This window comes from Artemia franciscana, chromosome 7 (genome assembly GCF_032884065.1).
Source record: "Artemia franciscana chromosome 7, ASM3288406v1, whole genome shotgun sequence".
NCBI lineage: Eukaryota > Metazoa > Arthropoda > Branchiopoda > Anostraca > Artemiidae > Artemia > Artemia franciscana.
Window position 1 is genome coordinate 38,212,406 of NC_088869.1, and position 24,784 is coordinate 38,237,189.

The following is a 24,784-nucleotide window of genomic DNA, read 5'->3' on the forward strand; positions in this document are numbered from 1 at the left end:
ATTCTAACGGAAATGAAAAGTTCTAGTTCCCTTTTTAAGTGACCAAAAAAATTGGAGGGCACCTAGGCCCCCTCCCACGCTAATTGTTTTCCCAAAGTCATCGGATCAAAATTCTGAAATAGCCATTTTATTCAGCGTAGTCGAAAAACCTTATAACTATGTCTTTGGGGACGACTTACTCCCCCACAGTCCCCGTGGGAGGGGCAACAAGTTACAAACTTTGACCTGTGCTTACATATAGTAATGGTTATTGGGAAGTATACAGGCGTTTTCAGGAGGATTTTTTGGTTTGGGGGAGGGGTTGAGAAGAAGGGGATATGCTGGGGGAACTTTCCTTCGAGAATTTGTAATGGGAGAAGAAAATTTCCATGAAGGGAGAGCAGGATTTACTAGCATTATTTAAAAAAAAAAAAATTAAAAAAAAAGTGAAAAAGCTTTTTCAGATGGAAGTAAGGAACAGCAATAAAACTTAAAACAAACAGAAATTATTACCCATATGAGGGGCTCACCTCCTTCTAATACCTCGCTCTTTACGCTAAAGTATTTTCAGTAATTTCAACTACTTATTCTACGGCTTTTGTGATTCAGGGGTTCTTTCTTAATGAATTGGGATAAAATTTAAGCTTTAGTGTAAAGAGCGAGGTACTGACGATGGGGCGAATAGTTGCCTTTTTAATTAACCAAAAAATCGGGGGGCAACTAGGCTTCATCCCCCTCTCTTTTTTCTCAAAATCATTCGATCAAAATTATGAGAAAGCCATTGAGCCAAAAAAAAAAAAATATGCAAATTTGGTTTTGATTATTCCTCTGCGGAGAGCCAAAATCAAAACATGCATTGATTCAAAAACGTTCAGAAATTAAATAAAAAAAAACTTCCAAAAAAAAAAAACAGATGAGGCTGCTTCCTCATCAACGCCCCGCTCTTTACGCTAAAGTTTTTTATTGTTTTAAAAAGAAGAATTGAGAGAAAGAGTCAAACTTTAGCGTAAAGAGCGGGGCGTTGATGAGGAAGCAGCCTCTTTCATATACGAAGTAATTCCTGTGCGTTCTAAGTTTTAATGTCGCTCCTTACTTTCAGTTAAAAAAACTAGTTTTTTTTATTTAATCACATTCTTAGACCAAGAGAGAAAACAAACCAAAAAATGTATGCAATATTTACAGAAATTCCATCGCGATTTTCAACATGTTCAGAAACACACAATCGAAAATTTAAATATATGTCTAAGTAAATATGTACGTAATCTATGTAAATGTACATGAATATGGAATTTTGTATTTTACCCAAGAGGGATGATAATACATACGTATTTATTTGTTATTTCCTTTTTCAGGAAGCCATCAGGGGTCACTGAACCAGTGTTTGCAAAATGTCGAAAAATATCTCACTTGAACGAAAATTCAAAGTAGTAAAGCGTTTTTTTTAAGTGATAGATCAGCCAAATCGACGTACCAGAGTTACATATTTGTCATTTCCTGCATGAGTTGAAAAAAATTAAAAAGGCTTCCATACTATGGAGTACCTTATTTCGTCGACATAATTCTTTCTAGCCCCAAGTGATGAGGTTCACAAAATTTAATATGAAATTCATCTGATCATTCGAACTAAAGTTTAAGCGTTGCTATGAAACAAATACAAAGTTAAAAAAAAAATCTAGAGTTCAACAGACATATTTGAACAGACATTGAAACTTTTGATTTCTACATATATGTGACACAGAAATGTTGATTATGATAAACTGTCGTGACACCAAAATAAAGACAAACTATTTCGGAAAATACAAAGAGTTAAAGAATCTGATATTGTATTATTAGATTTTATTTGCACAAAAACTTGTGATATGGTATTTTATTGAAAAAAAAACTCACAATGGTAGGGCGCGTCACATAACCTTATCATTACTCTGTTGAACAGCCAGATTAATTTTATCGTTGATGCTTTAAATAGACACTCAAATTCTAGGTTCAAGGGCCATAACTTAATATTGTTCGTGTTTTTTCTCGGGTACTGGCCCAAAACCCCGAGAAGTTCACTTTTCACGATGAATGTTTGGACTAATTAAGTGACAAAATATATAAAGGGATCTTGTTAAAAATACAATTAGTTATTGGAGTTTATTGTGGCACTAAGCACATTAAGAAAATATAATTGTGGGTACTCCTGTATTATTCAAAACACACTCGAGAAGTTTGCTGAAAGTATGATCTATGAAAATCGGTTTCATAGCCACAAAGACAAACAACGGGTGATAGAATGCATTGGACTTGAATAAGTTGGGCAATATATTTGCACATTATAAGGGTTGGGGTAAGGGTAGCTCAGGTTAAGTTAGATAAGGTTACTTTACCCCCACTCCACCCCTAATGTGTAAATATATAGGCCGAATTATATTATTATATACACTAAAGTATTATATTTTTATCATATTTTTGTATATATTTCACTAGGGTTAACCTAACTTGACTTCTCCAATGTGTCCTGAATAATACAGGAGAACCTAATTGTGGTATATATTTGAATTGGGGATGTAACAATTGAACATGAGGTAACGTGGCATAAAATTGAAGGCAATTGGCGTCTTTGAATGTCAGCAGTAGTCTTTACTTATCATGGGAGGTAATTAATATGTAGTTGATAAAAATAGGAAGAATCACATTTACTTGCTAAGGAGACTATCTCCTAATGGATCTACATTTATTAATAAATTAGCACCCATGTCCAATTCCCCATTCAGGATCCTTACATTTTATAATTAAAGCGCAGTTCATTGTGTCACGACGTCAAACGTGTTTGTTTTTATTCATTGTAAAAGGGAAAAATCCTTATTTCGAAGCCAAAAGTATAACAGCATTACAAAGATGATCCTCTGTTCGTGTTAATGACCCTAAAAAATTGCGAATCCTTTCAGACTCGTTTACTTATCAGGAACTATCAGATAAGTTCAAGGTTTAAACACTTCTCTGAAGGCTTGTTTAAAAACTTTACGATTTCTGGCAAGATGAGTGGTTTTTAACAAGTCATTGGTTTGAATTTTATAACAGAAGCTATTCAGTGTTCGCCGTGATCAGATATCTACTAACATGATGTGTCTAAAATCTTTTATCCTAGTTAGCCTAGCAATTTTTATGGACTATATTATAGCGGATAGCTTACCTGTTATTTCCTGTGGAGGTTAGTCATCCTTATTAAATCGCCTATAGATTGATTTGACTTAAAAGTAGGCTAGGCTGAAGTTTTCCATGGGTGGATATGGTGGTGTATGAGGTAAAGGTCTAGAATCCCGGCTGTTCAGAAGGAGACATGTTATAAGCAAAAAAGAAGAGACGTTCTTAGATTATTAATTTTATGTTCATTTTAATAGTTTTGGTCCCGTTTTGGAAAATTCATCCCCATTTCCCTCCCTAATGGCCTCATATAGACCAAGTCTATGTAAAAAAAACAAACTAACCTAATAATTGCCGAAAACAGATTCAACAACAGATAAAAATGGGGGCCATATGAACAAAGAATTATGGTTAGTCGAGGCTTGCTGCACATTATAAAGTAAGATTTCCATCATTTTTCTGTGTGTTTTTTTTATATGAGGCCGATAGAGGGCGGCTGAGGGTCAGGGGGAGATCCCTGGGGGGATTTAGGCCCACCCCAGATTTTTCTGGTGCCCTCTTTCGCATTCCGTTCTTTTTTACCCTTTTTAAAAATAAACTTGTCAATTTGGTGCCCGTCTCGAGTCACGTTGGCGCCCTTGGTCCAATGCCCCCCCTCCCCCCAGATTTTCTTATAGATACACCCCTGCTGAGGATGTATTGTCAAAAATACAAACATAACCATATAAATGAATACAAAATTAGCAATCTAAAAATGGCTTTTTACAAAAATAGATCGGTTGATTTCCCATTCAAAATATAATTGCCACCGGAATTCGGATTATATTATATACATTAAAGTATTATATTTTTATCATATTTTTGTATATATTTCACTAGGGTTAACCTAATTTGACTTCTCCAGTGTGTCCTGAATAATACAGAAGAACCTAATTTTTTTTTATGCATAACCTAGGGCTATATCCGTGTACTAGGTAGTGGGAGCTGGGATGCATTAGCGACTATTATGTTCGGAAAAGCCAATTGAATTCGGGGTAAAATTCTAGTTAATTGACTAGTTCTGGTTCTATTTCACGAAACACATTCAGTTTTTGCCGTTCTTTAATGTTGTGAAACCTAACGATATAAGTCATAGATTTAGATAATTATTTTACTTTTGATGTCAGTTTTTCACAGAGAGGGGGGGGGGGAATTAACCAAAAAGTGAATTTTTGATCCAACAGTTTATTTTACAAATATTCTGAAGGGTTCATTCGGACATATGCAAGAATAAGTCCTGTCTGTCCCCCTGTATGTAGAAATGTCAGTTTGAATTGAAAGAAGGATCATAAAGTGAAATTATCTTATAAATTTTTAAGGAAAGATAACCTTCCATTTGGAGATTAGCTTGTAGAGTCAATGAAGGCATTTTGGGTCGTAAATTATGTTTGACATCGGAGCAAGTGAGCGTTTGTGCGAAAATTTTCTCGCCATGGTCATTTTAAAAACAGTCTCTGATAAATAGTTGCAGTAGATGAGCCTTTCTGAGTAGTATCTTCAACTGCTTCAGTAGTAAATGTTAAGTTTTCAGGACCGGCTTTATCTGTCACAACTCGGGTGGTAGTTTTAAACGATAGAATTTAATACCAAAAAGCAAACGGACAAACCTAAATTATTATTTTGATTTGTAAGGTTTCACTGCTTCCCCAAAACGGTAGCCCTCTAAGCTCATATGGCAAGTGGTTAAATTCAGTTGCCTCAATTGGAGGAGATTTTCACCCCCTAATTTTTTTGCTTCCACCCCCTTCAGTTTGAAAAAATAAACTTCTTGGGTGCTTTTCATTGAAAGTCATTTTTGGGATTTTCTTTAAAAAAGGCAACAAAATTGACGCCCCGTAAATTTTGAAAAATATCCCTCCCCCTCATATTTTGCTAAATGACACTACTAAAGTATTTGTCTCATGATAGACTGATAGACCCTTAGAATTTCAATTAATGGCACTTAAACTGAAGAGTGGAAGTAGCTTACAAAATACCCTGTAATAATAATAATAATAATTTATTACAAACCCGCTTATAAAAAAGAAGCATGAAGAAGCGGAGCAAAACAAAAGAAAAGAGAAATTAAAGACGAAAACAAATCAACCGAACATAATAATCACTAAATACAAACAAATCACACTTCAACTATCAAGCAAAAAAGTCGCTGGGAAATCAAATAATAGTGCCCTGTGTTTCACGAGAGCTTGTTTTTCAAAATTCGGCATGAACTCAACAGGATCAGGTATATGATACTTTTCTAGCAGACCAGTGTTACGGAGGTAAAGTGGCAGACCAAGCAGAAACTTTAAATATTTGCAAAAGCCTGAACGGATTCGCAACATATCCGAATTCGATAGCCAATGCCAAACGGGTGAGATGTAGTGAGCAAAGGGAAGAGCGACGGCACGATACAACCTAGCAAGAATATGCTTATTAAATTTAAACTTCAGAGCTGCAAGTTTAGCATACCCAGACCGAAAACCCGACAGAACCTGGTCAACAAAAAGAGCACGCGAGCTTCTGAGGTCGCTTCCATATGTGATACCTAGGTACTTCAACTTGCGGCTTGGAAGTACTACTTGCCCTGCAACGGTAACACGGGTAGCCTCGCGACGGGCAACTTCAGACGGCGCACGCGGGGGTTCAAATACAAGAAAATCTGTTTTAGCAGGGTTAATAACCAGACCAATATTAGTATAACCTCGACTTAGGAGATCGATATTAGCTTGAAGGTTACAAAGCGATGTGCTCACCAGTAATATGTCGTCGGCGTAGCACAGTAGGCTCACATCCATACATTCAGTGTTAAAACCACCGTTAATCTTTTTTGTTACCGACGAGGTTAGTGAATTGAAGAGTACAGGGCTTAAAACCGACCCTTGACGCAGTCCCCGGTGAAGCTTAATCGGTTTCGACAGGAATTCACTACTCAACTTAACACGGATAAGGCTACTCGAATACCAGTGCCATAGGACGGCCGCTACATGTGGGTTCACACCTTGGTGCAGCAGGTTCAAAATTAACTTTGAATGAATTACCGAATCGTAATGCTCGGGGATTAATAGGAATGCTCGGGGAGCTCTTATCATTTATACTTTTAGCGACTTTATAATATCAAAATGAATGCATGTTACTGTTAGTTAATATTTTATTTCTTCCGTCTTCACTCTCCATTTTTTTTTCTGAAAAGTTTTTTTTCTGAAAAGTTTTGTAAGGATTTCAGAAAGTTGAAAGAGATCAACACAGTTGTATGCCTATGATAGATACAATATAAAGACATTCTTGTCATTATTATGGTATGTTTTCTGCCGAAGCCCCATAAAGAATTTAGACTTTTCATTAGAAAGCATATTTTGCACATTTGTTTCATTGTTGGACATGGTATAGCTGATGACCCAAACAATATTATGACAGAGAATACAAATGCAAGCATAGGAATTGATGAGGTACTATTACAGTTTTTGTGTCAACGATAAAGAATACAACGTTAATACAAAAAAAATCAACCAAAATTAGGGGTCTAGGGGCAAATGTCCCCTGAAATAAAGGCTATGTCGCCCTTCCCCACCCTGTAGTGGTCAAGCGTACATTGTAAAGGTTTTCTCTGGAACCCTTTTACAGTAGTAGCACTTTAATCGCTTTAACAGTTAAATAGCCTTTTTAAATTTTGAAATTATAAATAGGCTATGGCAAACTTGAAGCAGTCTTTGGCCTTAGTCTTCGTTAGTTGGTAGGGAATCGAGGCTCGTGATTTTAGAAGGACAGGAGGGGAGGGACGAAGCTTGTTTTCACCTGCGTTAACTCTTTTATTCCTTTCTCATTCCCCGAACACTTAAATTTGTTGCTATATAATAAATAAAAAAAGAGATATAAAATACTCGTGTCTGTTGCTGAATATATTATAAAATAAACTCTATCTTGCATCGATCTGGCAACAAATACCAGAACTATACAATTACAGACTTATGATTTAAGTGCTGATTTTAAACTAAGTGCAGACTTATAATTTAAGTGCTGATTTAAATTTTATGGATTTCCATTTGTAAAAGTTTCTTCAAAAAGGAAAACTAACACTTTTAGAATTAAGTGTGCATTTAGGGCTACAACTTAAAAAAAAAAGAAATGCAAATCAAATGCATGACCTGTAAAATTATGGAAGCAATAGTAAAATGTTAAAATAATGGAAAGAGTAACAATCACGAAATTTGGGGAGGGTCATACACTTGAACCCTGTGCGGACCTCTCAGACACTGGTTGGCTTTTCCTTTTCTCATTATTTCAGTTTAGTATCTCCACTCCCTTCCTAAATGAAAAATTAGACTGATGTATTTATGCGCTTGGCTATCCCGTGGACAGTTTGGATTCACATTTGAGTATCACGCACAGGCTTGAAGACACCCCCCCCCCTACTTCACAACCCTGGACCACTGGGCACTCTAAAAAAAAAAAAATTCTTTTTTTTTTAGCATCTCATATGTATTCATCATGCAGTTCGTGGTTGATGGAGCGTAAGGAGTGACACGGCTCAATATTAACCGATGTTTAAAAAAACAACGGAATTTTGATATTAGATACATCAAAAGATTTGCCGTATGCTGATTCTAAATATGTAAGACTCAGTATGTTTGTAACAAGTCCAATTCAAACTCACGTATTTGTCAGTCAATATTTCAACACAGAGTTACGGTCTCAACACCGTAACGTTTCCTGTGACACTTTCAAATTACTTAAACCACTGAAAGGAACAGATACCCAAGGAAAGCAAATGAACCTAATGGTACAACCCACGGACCAATAACTGCTTTTTGGAGGCTACTCCTAATCCAACTTCTTACCGTAAACCAAGAAGTCACAGAACTTTCTATTGAATATAGGGTATGTGCTAGTCTGGGCCCTATTTTGTCACTTGGTTGACAGTACTTGACGATACACCTTTATAAAAAAAAAAGATTAGGCGCACTGGTCAAATAATCACATGCCTTTTACCCCTTACTCATTGATACAGGTTTGGAAATATTACGTTCCTTAAGTTCATAACCTCATAAAAGTCCACCTAAGGCTGACTAAAAGGATCCGTTCATGCCAAACTGTTTTATTAAAAATTGAACGATTCCTCGTTGAGATTCCTAAGACTATCTTATTCAAGAGCAAACAAGCTTATTTTTGAAAAATGTATTAGTGTCTTCATATAATATTGCTTTAAGCAGGGAAACGTTTGGCTGCTTTAGTAAATAAAAAAAAAAAACTTATTTTGTGAATGTGAAAATATACATTTTTTTCAATTTATTCTTTTTACTCTGGATTTCGCTTCTGAATGGTGAAGATCGGTTCACAGCTGTATATTGAGCGCGTTGATGACGATTAGCGAGAGTAAAATCAAAGTATCTTGATTTTTTTTTTTCATTCTTTGTCCCACTGTCTCATAAAAGTTGGTCCCATCTCTTTCTCTTCTTTGCCTTATCGTTGCATGCTATATTTGTCTTTCCCTTTGTATCCTTACGAAAATAGGACCATTAGAAAACATTTGTAAACCTTATATTCTTTCAACAGTTTTGCTGAGCATAGGATCTATTATAAGTTTAAAACATAGCATTTTTGGTACAATAACAGTCAATATTACCACTAGTGTGCAAATGATCCAACTAAATTTCCAGTCGGGCTAATTAAAACTCTGTATTATGTTTACAGGCAAAAGCACAGTATGTAGTCATGCCAAGCCTCCCTTGCCAGATTACGCCAGTAGACTGCCGTTTTTGGCTTTTTGCTTCTATCTTTGTAACTTGTAGCTTTTTTTTGTTTTGTCTTTTCTTTTCTTTGTTTCACTATTTTTGTTTTTTTCCCTTTTTTTCTTGCATCTTATTTTCTTTTTCTTCCTTTTTCTTTTTGTCAACCCTGCTATTTAATCGGTACTGGAGATTTAAAAAAGAGGTCGATAACATAGGCAAACCTAGTCGAGGAAACATATAAGCAAAGTAAAACACTCGCAATGGAAATAATACTTGAAACTACGACACTAATTTGCAGCTTATGGACAGTTTTGTGTGTCACTAGCAAGATTTCTCTTTGTTGTGATCGTGACCAGCGAAGACTAAAGTACAACAACTTTCTCTCAAGTAACATGTTTGCTAATGCTACATTATTGGAAAATTGGAAACAGAAAAGGACAAATTACTACTACTACTAATAATAACTCACTGCAGCACCAAGCCGCCTGATTTTTCCTGTTTCAATAAATCCTTCCGGTCGTCGAGGTTAGACTCCTTTGAACACATTAAATTTACGCTTCGTTAGATTTTGATCTCCATTTTACCCAGAAGATTTTTGAATTGTCAAGCAGCACATTTGTTTATAATTCCTTTTGCTTTTGTTTTGTCTAGCGTCTTTTGCTGAGTGGCTGAGGAATCTGAGAAAAGAAGTGACAGCATTGGCTTGTGTCAATTCTTGTGATCAATGGCCCAACGCAATGGTCAAATCTAGTAAACTTTAAAAGTTTCGTATCTTAATGAACAAAAGTAGGCTCTGAGCAGGCCTACTTTTCAGACGCGGACTTCTTATGTTTTAAAGATTTGAAAATCAATGTCTGAAATTTAGGAAAAAGCCTAGAGAATTTAGAAACCTAAATCAAGATATTCTGTCAAAATTTAGGTAGTTACATACATGCCATCCATGTAATCTTCTAAGTCCTAGAAATGAGTAAAGGGTTGATAGAGTAGCTTGATAACGTCTTCCCAGGGTAAATTTGAGGCCCTGGATATATTCCTGAAAGTTTCATTCAACTAATTCATCTACTTTCTAGGATTGCAAGAAGCCCCTCGACAAGAACTTTACCTTTTTTTAATTTCCAGAAAAGTAGTTGAGTTTTCTGAATAAAACTTTCTACCGAATTTCCAAAGGCTTTCAGACACTGATATTGTACCTGGTTCATGCAAATCTTAGTTAACACTCTTCTCCATGGCCCCTTCTGAACTAGCTAATTCTAAGTCAAACTTTAAATAAACTTTTGAAAGTTTTTATCACCTGGCTCTACTACTTTCTTTTTATAGCATTAAGGCAAGTTCGTCCAGAAAATGATTGTTTACCATGGACTAGAAATTGTTCTACTTCCCGTTCAACTGAGGCAGTTGTAACCCGTTCAACTGAGGCAGTTGTAATTAAAGGCAATAACTTAGTTGAATATGCTCAAGAATGGTCTGATCACTGGTCATGCTGGCTGGGCTCAACTTGCCAATCACATTAATCAGCACCCTTTGGTGTTTGCATCATGACTAAACGTTACGTAAGAATGATAATAAATAAATAAATAAATAAATATATTCGCAAATTTGATGGCAGGCCGTTAAGCCTCTACAAAACAAAAATCTTAATTTGCATTTCTTCTAAATTTGCATAAGGAGAAAATGTCACTTGAATAATATTCATCAACTTCCTTCTTGAATGTCCGTAGGTTTGTGGAGCAGATTACTCTTTCTGGTAAGTTGTTCCAATGCTGAACAACTCGGTTGCCGAAAGTCCATCGGCCCATGTCCTTGTAAAAACGTTCCATACTCACTTTGTACTGATGTCCTCGGAGATGATTTTTATTGAACTGCACGATTCTCTGGGCTGGTACGTTATCATAGGCTCTATTGCAGAGCTTGTAAATTTCAATAAGATCACCACGATGGAATCTATAGGTGAGGGTTGGGATTTCAAGCTTTCTAAGCCGCTCTTCGTAGGGAAGGAAGCGTAACCTGGGAGAGAATTTAGTTATCCTCCTCTGAACATTTTCGAGAGCATCTATGTCCTTGTTGTAGTATGGTCTTGTAGAACAATGTCCATACTCAAGAATTGGGCGGACAAGGGACTTATAGAGCGTAGCAAGCATTTTGTCGTCCTCGCACGAGAAGTTTCTTCTGATCATACCAGCAACTTTGGAAGCCTTCTTGACGACAGCTTCATAGTGGCTACTGAAGTTCAGTTCAGAATCCACTAAGATGCCTAGGTCTCTTTCTTCTCTACTAAGAGTGAGTGCAGCAGAACTAAGAAAGTATGAGGACGAAAAGTTTTGTGGACCCAGAGTGAGGATATGACTTTTCTGGGTATTGATTTCCATGATCCACTTCTTCATCCAGTCATCGATTCGTTGGAGATCCGCCTGCAGGTGGTGAATGTCTTCACATGACGAGATGACGCGATAGAGCTTTGTGTCGTCCGCGTAGAGAAGGATGTCAGATTTGATGCCCTCAACTAGGTCGTTGATGTAGAGATTAAACAGAAGGGGGCCGAGAATTGACCCCTGGTGTACTCCGCTAAGAACTTCTTCTTCGGTATTGCTGAGACAACCTTCTACGCACACAACTTGCTTTCTGCCAGTTAAGAAGTCCGTAATCCATTGAAGAAGACTGAATGAGGACCCGGATGAGGAGAGACCGTATTTCCTGAGCTTCTTGACGAGACGCTTATGGGGAACTTTGTCAAAGGCTTTCTTGAGATCCAAGTATATGAGATCAATCTGGAACCCCTTGTCGATGTTTTTCTTCCAATCATCTGTGGCACAAAGCAGTTGGATCTCTGCAGATCGGTCCTTAAGAAAACCAAACTGCTTTTCGGTAAGTATACCGATAACTCTATCCAAAATCTGGTAAGAACGAATCAGCAAATTATAATTGTCGGACAGAGAAAAAAACAAACTGGTAAAACTGACTAAATTCGAACTTAAACAAACTAGATGTAAATGGGTTCAATTAGCAGTGGCAACTCTGGTCACAATCAAACAGACAAAAAAAAAACTATTAATAATAATTTTCTTTGTCTCGAGGAGTAATCCTATTGAGCCAAAAAAAAAAATTGGAGACTATGTGGATTCTCCTCCCTGCATGTGGGACACAGTCGTCTTCATTAATTGATTGTGATCAACCCAATTTACTTTAACAGAACATTCATCTATTCACTAGGAAATGGAATCAGGATCTGCTGGATTGACCAAAAATGAAGAAGTAAGTGAATAATAAAAAAATAACAATAGAAATCTGGACCTTCCTATGAAAAAAACAAACTTTTAACAGTAGTATTTTTGCACAGGAAGCCATATAGACTCATGCTTTATTTTGGAAAGTTATTTTAAGGGTTAATCACTCAAGAGCCTGATTTTACAGTTGTATTTTCTTTTATTCTGTATTTCACTGTATCGCTTGTGATTTCAATTCAGGCACTGATCTTTCTTTTTTGTGTATTCTAGGTTCAGCTTTAGTCAAAGAGGTTCGACTTACGGGATGTAGCAAATATCCGTGCCTTTTGAAGAAAGGAAAAAAGTTCACACTTGAATATGATTTTGAAGGAGGTAAAATATTTGCCATATTGGTTAAGCTCCTTTCAAAATTATTTATTAATTTAATAGCATTAAAATTAATAGCAATCAAAATTTAACAGCATGTATTAAAAATTTGTACTAATTTTAATAATTATGTATTAATTCTTCTTTGTTGTTTTGGAGTCTTACTCTTTACTATGCCAGCCTAGTATTTACTTATTATAAAAGAATAAAAACAGCAAGATAATAAATAAATAAAACCATATGAAGGTAAGACCTAACGCTGAAACTTAAAGAAATTACCCCACTTTCCCACATTTTATTGTCGCCAACTTCCCCAGTGAATGTTTCATTCTAATTCTTTCTCGTCGCACAACATTGATGTGCAGCCTATAATTTGCTCATTGTGAACAAATGAAACACGCTCAGAAATTCAGTTAAAAACATGTTTTTTTTTGCATGAAAGTAACAAGGAACATTAAAACTCTGAACAGGCAGAAATTATCCTAGATATGAACAGGATTATAGTCCTTCTAAGCCTTCTCTTATGATAGCGTTTAAGTTTGGTTTAATACAACTTATTATAATCCAAGCTAAATTATACGCTGATAGCTTTTTGACAGTCAGCCCCCCTCCAGTTATTTTTAAGGATGCATGCTTTTTCAGGAGTAAATGTATCAAACAAAGGTTTTAGAAGATTTGCACTATTCCGCCTTTTTGTAGTGTATGACAGAATTTTGGGTCAAAATGGGCCAAAATATGACAAGACCCAACATATTGAGTTAATCATTCAGCTTGAGACGCTCAAAAGGCTTAATATATCTATATTGGAAGAGCACGCTCCCACCCAGCTGGCAGTTCTGTTTGGAGCATAATTTATTATCATACCTTGCTGTTTACAAAAAATATTAACTTATGCCTTACCGAAATTTCATTTGAATAGTAAAAATAAGATTTTGGAAGTCATTATTGTCTTATTCAGCTATTCTTTTTAAAAAGTTGGAATTGAATGTTTTTTCTATTTCCATTATTACAGAAAAATTCTATATTTTATTGTGAGGAAACCAAAATAAGTTTTTTCATTGTTGAAATATTGTGACAAAAGTATTCATTTGGAAATATGAACTGTTTTCTTCAAAGCTTATGTTAACATCAGTGTAAAGAGACGGGATATCACAAGTCCCCTTTGCATTCAAGATATTTTCTGTTTATGCTTTGATTTGACTTAGCCATTAACCTTAAGGTAAGAATTATTGCTATTATATTATTAAGAGTTATTACTTTTCTTAAAACAATCTTTTTTATTTAATTGTGTTATTTGACGTCACAACTGCTTTCATGTTTGTTTTTTTTTCAGCAGTTTGTAGGTGAAATTTTAATTTCTTTTTTCTGAATGAACGAAGCACAGAAGTTACATGTGCCAATTCAAGGTTAGAATAGCACTTAATATCCCAGTTATGTGTTTTTGGAGTCTGGTGTCAGATTAAGCCTCTGCGAGGGAGGAAGATATTAACACTCTTATCTTCAGCACATTTACCAGAGAAGGCATTGAATCGCAACCAGGTGTTGCGGGAAGTAAGAGTAGGGCTCGTCGTCGTATCTCTTATGATCTCACCTGATCCAACTTCTGGAAGGAGAGGAAACAGGATCCTCAGTAAATTCTGTCATACGCCTAATTACAAAACGGGCTGGCAGAATATAGTCAAACGTGGCCAAAAGTTACAGTTATGCTTTAGAGTTTTCGCGCTCGATCCCACTTTTGTAAGGGAAACATGTGATTGTTGCCAACCATATTTTAGCTAAATACAGTAAGGACTACAAACAAAAGTTTAAATTGTGTCCTTTCTTTAGGGGGGGGGGGGTCAGATTTCATGCTGATAGCCCATAGAGCTGTTGCCAGTAAATGCAAGTACAACATGAGCTTTTAAGTTTTGTTTTATTTTTTGGTTAAGTTAGGATCTGCCTTCCCCACAGCTTAGATACCAATATATTGGTATCTAAGCTTTGGCCTTCGCTAACAAATGCCGACTGTTTTACAGTCAGTCTGGGAATCAAAGAGTAGTTAGAACTGGTAAGAATAGAGACTCGTACTAGAGTCGGAAAACCCTGAGTGCCATCTAATATTTAGGATTTTTTGCGAACATCGTAATTCTTTTGAGATTGAAAACACCTCATGGGGTATAATACTGGGTCTAAACCCATTCCTGAAAATGTTTTTTAGCTCAGTTAATTGTCAAGATAGTGAAAATGTTCTGATATGTAATTTTACTTTAAAAGGTTTTCTTTTTCCATGTCTCTAATCAAAGTTTTAGAGATATTAAATTTATTTTAAATAGTATCTAAAACTTTTAGTATCTAAAATAGTATCTAAAGTTTAGAGTTTTAGAGGTAATTAACTTTTAAATAGTTAATTACCCCAAATTGCTGTAGGCTTTTCTTTTCAGGAAGCTCCGATTATAGTTCAGGGGAAAGAATCCCAAACTCTGTATATCAGCTCAATGTTAACTAGTTTACTTAGCTTTCTCTGCTCACCCTACTTCAGGCATACCGGATTTTGATATAAGCTATTCTTGAAAATAAAATAGTTCTGACTAACTGATTTTGCAAAGAAATTTTAGTTTTAATTTTATAGAAGGGCAGAATAATAACCTCGATTTTCCATTTCGCTTTGAAACTTTCTACTTTTTTAATGAATTCGCCAGACACTGCCGTTACGAAAGTGTTTTATTTTTCCTAGCCTCTCATGTTAAATCTACAAAGATCGAAAGCTTACCAGTATTCCATACTATTTGGTCAGTCTATATTATTGCTTAGTAGACATATTCTATAGCGAGAATAAAACAGAGACATAATCAAAAGTGTTACCTCACATTTATGACCTATTGGTCGCAGCGATTCATCGCCCACAGTTTTGCACAAACATTTTTTAGTTAGTCTTCTAATTTCGTGAAACTTGGGAATTCCGGATTTTTCAGAGAACAAACTTTATTTTCTGTTTTTAACGTAGTTTTGCGAGAAATAAAAATATGAGTCTAGTCAGGTTTTCTCTAGCAATCAGGATTTCTTTCTTAATGATTTTTCTGAGTTTTGTTATTAAGTTCTTGTTGTATTTTGCCAAAAAAAAATTAAGAAGTATATATTGTGAAGGAAAAATGATCGTTAAAATTAGTATCCACTTATTCAATGTTAGTGGTTTTGATTATAAAAAAAAGGTTTAGGAAGGTCTTCATAGGATGGTTTTGTATTATGTAATTTTTGCATGAAAAGAATCAGTTCCAGCCCCCATTACCTCAACTGTTACCGTTTCATTTCACAAAACTGGTGTAAAGCTTATAACGTTTTTCTTAATACATCAGGGGTAATTTCTTATCTTTTTCCAGGAGAACATTCAAGTACAATAACGAATTCTGTGTATGGTATAATTAACCGAGTATCTTTGCCTTTTATTGGAGTGAATGGTGCTCCAGCCTGCCAAAAAACAACACCAATTGATCTCAGAACTGGTGCAAGAGCAATTAATGTGCCATCATGCCCCATCTTCTCTGGCCAGGCATACACATATTCTAATACCTTCCCAATTCTCTCAATTTATCCTACAGTAAGTAATTTTTTTGACAATATTTTGTTATGTCTCAAGTCTAGTTTATCAATGAAGCATTCTGCACTATACTTATTGAAAATCCATTTAATCCCTACTAGCAGTTCATATATTTCACAATGTTCCTTTCTCTCCATGAATTTGGAATTTGGAAGAAGGTGGAATTCTCTTATGCGAATAAATTTTTGTAATCCAAGAATAATAATTTTGAGACAATGAAATAATAACAGAATTCCACTTGCCTATGTTTTGATATAACCATAGACATGTCTTGGTCATTGCTGTGCTAATCATAGAAGTAAGCAGTTGTTCAGCTGGAGCAACATACATCAATGCTGTACTGTGAGCAAATAGCGGTGTAGTGATTTTGGTCCCAGAAGGTACAAGATTGACTAACTCCTCAATTCTAAAAGCAGTTGTAACTGCATAAGGTAGATCATTAATAAAAATAAAAAAATAGTAGGACTTACTAAAGAGCTCTAGGGGACCCCATAATAAACAAATCTTTTACTTCTACTGCTAACAACTCCGGCTGCACCAAGCGGCCTGAGGCCAACACAGCAACGCCCGCTCCTTCTTCATCCCAGTCTATTCAAAGCCTCCTTCTTTACACCCTCCCAGGAAGTTCCTATTTCCTTTAAATCTTTCTTTATGACATCCTCCCACCCCAACTGAGAACGACCTGCTTTCCGTTTAGCCCTAGATGGTTGGCCGAAAAGGACAATCTTCGGCAATTTGTCATCTTTCATCCGCAAAATGTGCCCTAGGCATCTCGACCTTTTTCTTATTATAGCCCTAGAAAGCGGGATTGAATCACACGTTTTGTACAGCCTACTGTTTGAAATAAGGTTAGTCAGGTTTAGGTGAAGATAATACTCTTTGTTGTGGAGATAATGAAAAAGTAATTTTATAAATGATAAGGTTATCTTTGTGGTTCTGCACTTCCAAAAATTAAATTGATTTGAATGCTATAGTTTATGGAGTTCCAAACGATCATATAAATTATAATACAGTTTTCTATCAAAAGAGAGCTAACATTAAAATTGAAAGAGACCAATAGTCTCCAAGATCATTCTTATTGCCACCCTTAAATTAGGAGCTATGTCTTACTAATTTCAGCTTATATCTATAAGCAAACGCATTTTTTTTACCGCATTTTTTAGATTAAGTTAATCACTACTGACCGATGTACTTTTCATCCCAAAAACAATCATTCATACATAATCAGGCATGACGGGTTTCACATAGGCTTAAATTGAAACATCAATTGGAGTCCCCGTAAGACATCAAAATAGGGTCACCATCAGAAGGTACAATACACGAAGAAAAAATTGCATCAATAGTAGTAATTTGTGGAGAAAAAGCATCGTATTTGCTCTATTAGATGACAGACCGTTCTGCATTAGTACTTCATCGAATAAAACAATCTACTGTTGATATTACGCTTTTATTTACTGTCCATGTGTTTGCAGGCTTATCACAAGCTTTTTTGAGTCTATTACCAAAATATTTTTTTTCACATTTCTCAAATTCTGTGATTTTTATAAACTATTAAAAAATTGGGTTATTTTCATTATTTAAGAAATTCCTAAAAAGTGGCTTCTTAGGTTTCTTTTTCCTTCTTCGTATAAGAACCACCGTACATGTCTCAATCAGTGTCGAAATCAGCATCTCACAAAATCATCAAAAACACATGTTTATATCGTCCCTAAGATCCACCAAATATATTCAAATCAACTTCCACAGCTCTGCTTGAAACTTTCAAGGTTATTCTGGTTAATCACTGGTATTGGACTCTTTGGTATTCTTGGTACTGGCTTTGGGGGAATACAAACCTCAAATCTTGTCAGAATCCCAAAAGGTTAGGTATATCTATAATATGTGCACATCTCTTTGATATGAAATATTCAAATTTGAAAAAAAATATTGTCAGTAAGTTTTGATGCCGATATGGTGACCGGAGTGCATGTATTAATAGCAAGAAATAAGCCATAAGACATGCAAAGGTGCAGAACACCCAAAGGAACGCTTGCATCAAGCTCATTTAGGTCAATATTAAAGTACCAGCGAATCATAAAGGAATGTGAACCATTTGGTAATTACTCAAGTAGTGTATCCAGAAGATCCGTGAAAATGGATATAGAGCTAGATGGCGACCTATTCAATACAACTACGAATACATCATTCGGTCTCTGCGTTTCAATTAACTCTCAGAAAACAAAATTGTCTGATGAAATCTTGAAATTCAAAAGCATTTGAATGTTTTTTTTTTATTTCCAGCTCTATTCGAGTTAAAGCTCTGATTAAAAAAGAAAAAATACTAAGATTAGCATTGAACCAAAAACCCTCTACTAACCTTTACGAGAGGAAACTTTACACTGTCTGAAGAACGAACCACGGCCCATAACCAAAATTGAAAAACGCGTTAAAATAGCTGTCTAGTAAGAAAAAATTTTCATTTGTGGCTGATATAGTAATGACAACTATTATTTCGATTGGTCCTAAAAATAAATACAATTTTGAAAACGAATTAACGAAAAATTCCAGAAATGGCTGGAAACTCTTGGGAAATGGTGTTGGATCAAAAGACAAAGTGCATCATTGGATTTGCCATTGTCAGAAACCACCATATAGGGAACTTATATCTCTCCTTTATTTTCTTCACTACTTGCGGGGTACTGGAACATCATAGAGAGTCTGTTTAAGGCCCAGTTGAAAGGAAGTTGCTATATATAGTGCCTTTTGTAATTAACAAAGAAAATTCTGCAATAAAATACAATTTGACAATAAAAACTACATCTTCATAAACAAGATAGTAAACACACTTGTCCTTTGAAAAGTTGCTTCTATGGGATATTGTCATATTTGAGTGACTCTGCTGCCTGATCGGCTTTGATAATTAAAAGGGTGACATATTCGGTCGCCATTTCGGTCGAAAATGAGCTATATATTTGTCATGGGTAAATTCAACACGAGAAATGGAATGGAGCATTCAGAATTGTCCTATCTTTTATCGTTACAAAGATAAAAAGAGACATACGCCACTAAATGGCATGTGTCTCTTTTTTATCAGGTATTGTTGCAATTCAGAATACAGAAGAGGATTATATTATGGAACTACACCATGGGGACCTGGCATTTGTTTCCTTTTTTGTCAAGGAAAAAGGAGACATACACCTTAAAAGGGGATAATTTGGGATAATAATTTGGAATTCGCTCAGGATACTTGAATTTAGTTTATGCCACTGAAAATAGATGATGTTTAAAATATATTCCCTTTATCTCCATTAGCCTCATCCTTCAAAGCTTTCACAGTCAAAATGATTTTCCCGTTCTTTGGTTCTCCTGAAAAGTTACAGCCGTGGTTCTCTGGGGTACACTCTTTACTAAATCCAGCTAAGAAAATACCGAAGGCCTTATCCTGTGTGTAATATTAAATAGCAATGTACATAGGATTAGATTAGCAAGCGCAATTGTACTTAAGAATTGACGATGTCTGGAAGGTGTGCCTCGTTTGGCATTGGTCATTTGCAAGGGCACGAGCTGCCTACGATCTTGCCCGAGCGAAGCAAGGAGTTCCAAATATATTCATATATCTATATAAAATATATATTGATACATTTCTTTTGTTCACAGACTGACGTAACGGTCCAATACGGTGCAGTTGACGGGAAAGGAGAGAAGATTGCATGTTTCATAATCCCAGCAAGAATAGCTTGATTCATCGGACGAATAGAATAAACTTCCACATTGTATATAGTGTAGAGTAAGGATGGAAGATTGCGTGTATCACACTTTGTTTTAGATAGTAGTTCCAAGGCAGATATAATATTGAACTTGTGATATTTAAAGAACCTTTTATAGAACGTATTGTAAATAAGAATTATTTTTGGATAAAACTTGTACACATTATTTTGGTGAAGATTTGGTTAATATTACCTAATAATCTTGTGTTTGCGTGGGGGCAGCACATATGTTTTGTCCTGTGAACTAATTTTTCCGAGCTCTGTCGCCAATTTCGGTCTAACTTCGGCGGTTTTTGTGGAAATGTGTAGCTCAAGTCGGATTGATGAGCGAGATATTACTTTCTTGAGGGGAGGGGGGGTCTTGCTTGTACAAGAAAGAATAGTTTTTACTTGCTTGTTCACGAGCAAGACCCTACAATGTGTGAGCTGAAGCGGAATTTCATAGTCTACATCAGGTAGGTCTATTTGAATTGATGAATGATGGACTGACGAATAAATGTCATATTTGGTAAGACTGTCTTGCCTAGGACCAAAAGAATAGTTTCCACCTATGAGTGAGCCTGAACCTGCACTGTTTGGGCTGAATTGGAGCACTATAGTTTATATGAGAGAGAAATGATTGGACTTGGTTAATCGAGCTTTTTCCATCAAACTATGCGAGCCACGCTTTTCACTGGAGAGCACTGTTTTACTTGGGTAAGTTGGTAGGCATCAGTTCCAAATCACGGTTAAACTAAATTAAACTAAGTTATGCCTGCTTCTAGAAAATCAGCTTTTGAACCAAGACAGATCTTTTGTACTGCTGGTCAATAAGGCTTAATAATTAGTGTGACAATGTAGCTATACATTATAGTTGCTGCAACTGTAGAGTGTTGTTGCAGCTACTTGCAATAGCACGCTCTAACACGCTCTTTGGTAACAGTAAACTATTTTTGATGATTTGGTGAATTTCTATGGCATCAGTTTTTTCGTACAGAGCAGTCTTAAGAAGGGGTTTTATGACTGATTTCCTTTTAACGACAAGAAACCGTCTTAAGCGTAATATTCAAGGAAGCTGCTAAAAGCCCCAAAAGAATAACAGCCAAGATCCTTATCATTAGATTATAGACACCATTGGTTTCCAGACTTTCAGCTTTATGAAATTCAAAAGAAGATCCACGCACCTCAACTGAAGTATTCTAGTCTATTGATTGACGAAGCTTATTGAATTTAAGGGTCCTTACGTCAGGCTCGTGACAGTTGGTATCGAATATCAGACCCGATACTGCCAAACAAAGATCATTCAACAGTCTGACCGCTGGCCGAGCTGAAGTAATTTCATAGTCATTGAATTCCGAGTAAACTGAAATAGAATTATTATTGCAAGATCCAAGACGTTCTCAAGATCGGCCATCGATATGTTAAGCAGATCAGCTTTTCAATGCTCACCATAATGCATGTTTAAAATATTTCTCAGTTTTATCAGATTAATATACATTTTTGCCATTTTATTAGACTTCTGGACGAACCCCTGAAGATATTTTCTTTGTTTGAGAACCATTGTACATGTATGCAATCATTTTCTATCCTAGATTGAATAAGCTCCATGAAAAAATTATTTCGTTCATACTTGGTTGACCAGCCTCATAGCTGACGTTCATAACTGACCAGCCTTGTCCAGTGTTGCTGGAAGTGTCTTACTATAGTTCCGCTTAGTAATCTTTAAAGCTCCGCTTTCTTTTCAAATTTTATTAATTGTTCCTTAGGCCTAGCATACATACTCGTTCAAGTGCATAACAAGGAAAGGTCCCTAGAATTTTAAAAGTATTTTGGATAACCTTTCTATCTGATTTAATTTCTCGAAAGCTGTGAATAAAATTTGGCTTCTCTCATAACCTACCTTTACAAGATATTTTCATATCTTTATGGTTTGTTTGTTACAACCTTGCAGAGCTTTTTTTTTATGGCTGTCATTGCTCCAGTATAGATTCATTATTCTGCTAACTATTACAGGAACAAATGCTTCAGTAACTGTATATGTTAAACTTTTTAATAATAGGAAGCTATCAGGAATTACACGTGCTGACTAGAATCAAGGAAAAGCCGATATATTTATATTTTGGCCGCCGCCCATTGGCAGGCGGCCAATGCTTTGCCACGGCACTCGCAAATATGGCTCGAGCTGCTATTTTACCTTCAAACCACTGGAACAAAATAGTCTCAAAAGAAACATGATTGAAGGGGATTATATTTATGCTCTAATACGATATGAAACTAATAATGGAAATCCAATAGCTTTTCCAATTCCTCCTTAAGGCTTTCTGGTATTGAACAATTTAGATGTCGTTAAGAACGATTTTCTAATGTCTGACGAAGCATTTTCCCTAAACTATGACGATGCTTGGTTATGCAACGGCAACTTATTGGATTTTGCGAATAATGGTAAATTAGGAATTACATTGCTTGCTGCATTAACAAGGTTATATAGACAACATAGTACCGGAATAATAGTTTCACGCTCAAAATCATTGGGTCTTACGCATTATGAGGAAAAAATACTATTTTACGGATTGGCACTCACTCGGATCCATAGGTGCACCATTACCAAATGATAATGGAAAGCCATGTGTCACATAATGCGAATCGATTGAAGAATTACACAGCAATGCTCTAAGCGTCTTGAAAGCCAAGAATGAAGAATTTACTTTTCACTTTACTGACACGAGTATCAAAGGAAATGTCATAAAAATGGATGAATATTTGACACAATATACATTATATCCCCAAGCATCAGTAAATTATCTACCGGATGAAGATCCTGCTGTATTTACTAAACATCTACCAGTACATACATCTGTGATGTTGATCAAGGAGATGTTGAAGATGATTTAGTCGAAATTGGAAACGTCAATGAAATCGTTCCAAAAAAAAAATCTTTATTGTAAACCATGAAAAGAAAACTGACGAATTCTCGTGATATTACCTATTCCATACGGAATAAATAGATTAAATGAGGATCGTGGAGTAAAAATTTCTCCTTTATATTACTTCCAATGTAGAATTATGAAAAAAGATGCAAGATTTCAAGCCAACGATTACCTATTTTATGCAGTCTCTATGTTTGAAAATTATTAGAGTGCTGTCAACAATATCAGCGTGTGGTAAAATGGTTAGAGGAAAAGACAGTGTTGCTGAGGATCTTCATCTTTATAAGAAGAATCTGAGAGGATCAGCAGCATATTAGCGAACTAATTATTAATGAGTAAATATCTACGATTCGCTCCCCAGGTGCTCGAATTTGGTTTATAACCTTGAGTTGTAATTATTTCGACTGGACTGATATTCGGAAAACATTACTTATAGCTGATAGTCGGCTAGATGTGGATTTAACTAGCATTACCACAGATGAAGCTCAGTGGCTTACTGGACGCTATCCTGTAGTAGTTTGTCGACATTTTATGAGAAGAATAATGGCTCTCATAAAATATATCAAAAATATTGACAATTTGCTAGGGGGCAGAATTAAGGACTATTGGTGGCAAATTGAGTGTCAGAACTGTAGCAGCCCTCATTTACATATGGTGATATTCGTCTGATACAGAGTAAAGTAAAAAACTAATGACGAAATAATTTCATGTTATTTTCCTATGTAGAATGAAGATAAGGATATCCATGCCCTACTAAAGCGAAACCTGCTTCACAGACGCACAAGTACGCGTCACAAAAATAATTTGGGAATGTGTAGATTCGACTTTCCACGAAAAGTTAGTGCACAGACTCGGATAATAATAAACTTTCGAGAAGTTTATTGCAAATTGTGGACGAATTTGAATACTTAAAAAGAGTTTCCCAAAAAATAGTCAAAATTACAATCCTTCAAAATTAAAGTTATGGAATGCCAATATGGATATTCAGCCATGTGGAACCAAATAGGCAATTGCACGATATATTCCCAAATACATTTCGAAATCGGAGTCAACAGATGTAAACAAATATAGCACAAGCCATTCGACAGATTTGTCAAGAGGAAACAAACATACCCAGAAAACTTTTCAAGGCACACACCCAAATTTAACCGGAGTGTACCATTCCCAGTCGAAATGATGAAATTACTGGAAACCTTCTCCAATAGTCTAAACATAAACATACTGTATCTCGAGACTTTCAACGCAGGACGACTTTAAATGGCAATCGTGCCGCAGCCGATCCGCTATTCGCCCTGCCATAACATTTTTTCTTTTAATAAGGTGTCAGTTATGTGGAAATTTTGTATTGAGAGGCGTGAGGAATAAAATTATTTATTTATTTAAGTGTCTGCATGTGATTGTGCTTAAATATTATACCATTTACCATCTTGTCATAGTTCACAAAAATGGGTTTTCTTAAATATAATAAAACTGGAACAGCGATATCGTGTCCTTCGATTTGAAGGTATTCAGGCTACAGGAGTATGCTCAAATATTTTTGACAGACATGAAAAACGCCCTCTTCATCATCCTGATTATGACTTCGATATATAATGTTAGTAGCAAGGCCCAAAAAACTGAATTTTTAATTATTATAAATGATGATTCAATATTTTGACAAGGAATTATAACAATTCAAAAACCTTAAAAAAGGAAACCAAAAGTTTCAACCTTTGTACATATCGTTGTTAGAAATCGGGCTAGCTTCAATAATCAAATATTTTTATATATATTTTTCAATTCAAAAACCTTTAAAAAGAAAACCTTTTTGAGCGAAACCAGTTACATAATATCAGTATAAAGGCCCAAAACGAAAATTTGTAATTATTACAAATGATGATTCTCTATTTTGACAGGGGATTACAAAAATTCAAAAACCTTAAAAAAGAAAACCAAAAGTTTGAAGCTTAGTAGATATCGTTGTTAAAAATCGGACTGGCATTAATGATCAAATATCTTTGAAATGACAGTGATATGAAAAGACAGTAAATTGCGTAAAAAGCAAAAAATTGGTAGTTGCAAAAATATTTGTACATATTTTAGCAAGGGATTACAACAATTCAAAAAACCTTAAAAAGACCAA

The 24,784-nt window shown here is 35.5% G+C and overlaps 1 protein-coding gene across 1 annotated transcript; it reads left to right on the top strand.

Moving 5' to 3' along the window:
* The first annotated feature begins 3,003 nt into the window (after positions 1-3,003).
* On the top strand, positions 3,004-19,909 carry LOC136029246 (NPC intracellular cholesterol transporter 2 homolog a-like). The gene is made up of 4 exons (XM_065707477.1): positions 3,004-3,169; positions 12,341-12,442; positions 15,793-16,010; positions 19,647-19,909. Exons 1-4 carry the CDS (start codon positions 3,079-3,081, stop codon positions 19,728-19,730), a joined length of 495 nt encoding a protein of 164 aa, XP_065563549.1. The 5' UTR covers positions 3,004-3,078; the 3' UTR covers positions 19,731-19,909.
* Positions 19,910-24,784: the final 4,875 nt, after the last annotated feature.

Bases quoted from the DNA above. Each gene is read 5' to 3' on its own strand.
- LOC136029246 (XM_065707477.1), top strand. From the start codon at position 3,079: ATGATGTGTCTAAAATCTTTTATCCTAGTTAGCCTAGCAATTTTTATG. The intron at 3,170-12,340 runs GTTAGTCATCCT...TGTGTATTCTAG, and splicing joins ACCTGTTATTTCCTGTGGAG to GTTCAGCTTTAGTCAAAGAG. The intron at 16,011-19,646 runs GTAAGTAATTTT...TTTTGTTCACAG, and splicing joins TTCTCTCAATTTATCCTACA to ACTGACGTAACGGTCCAATA.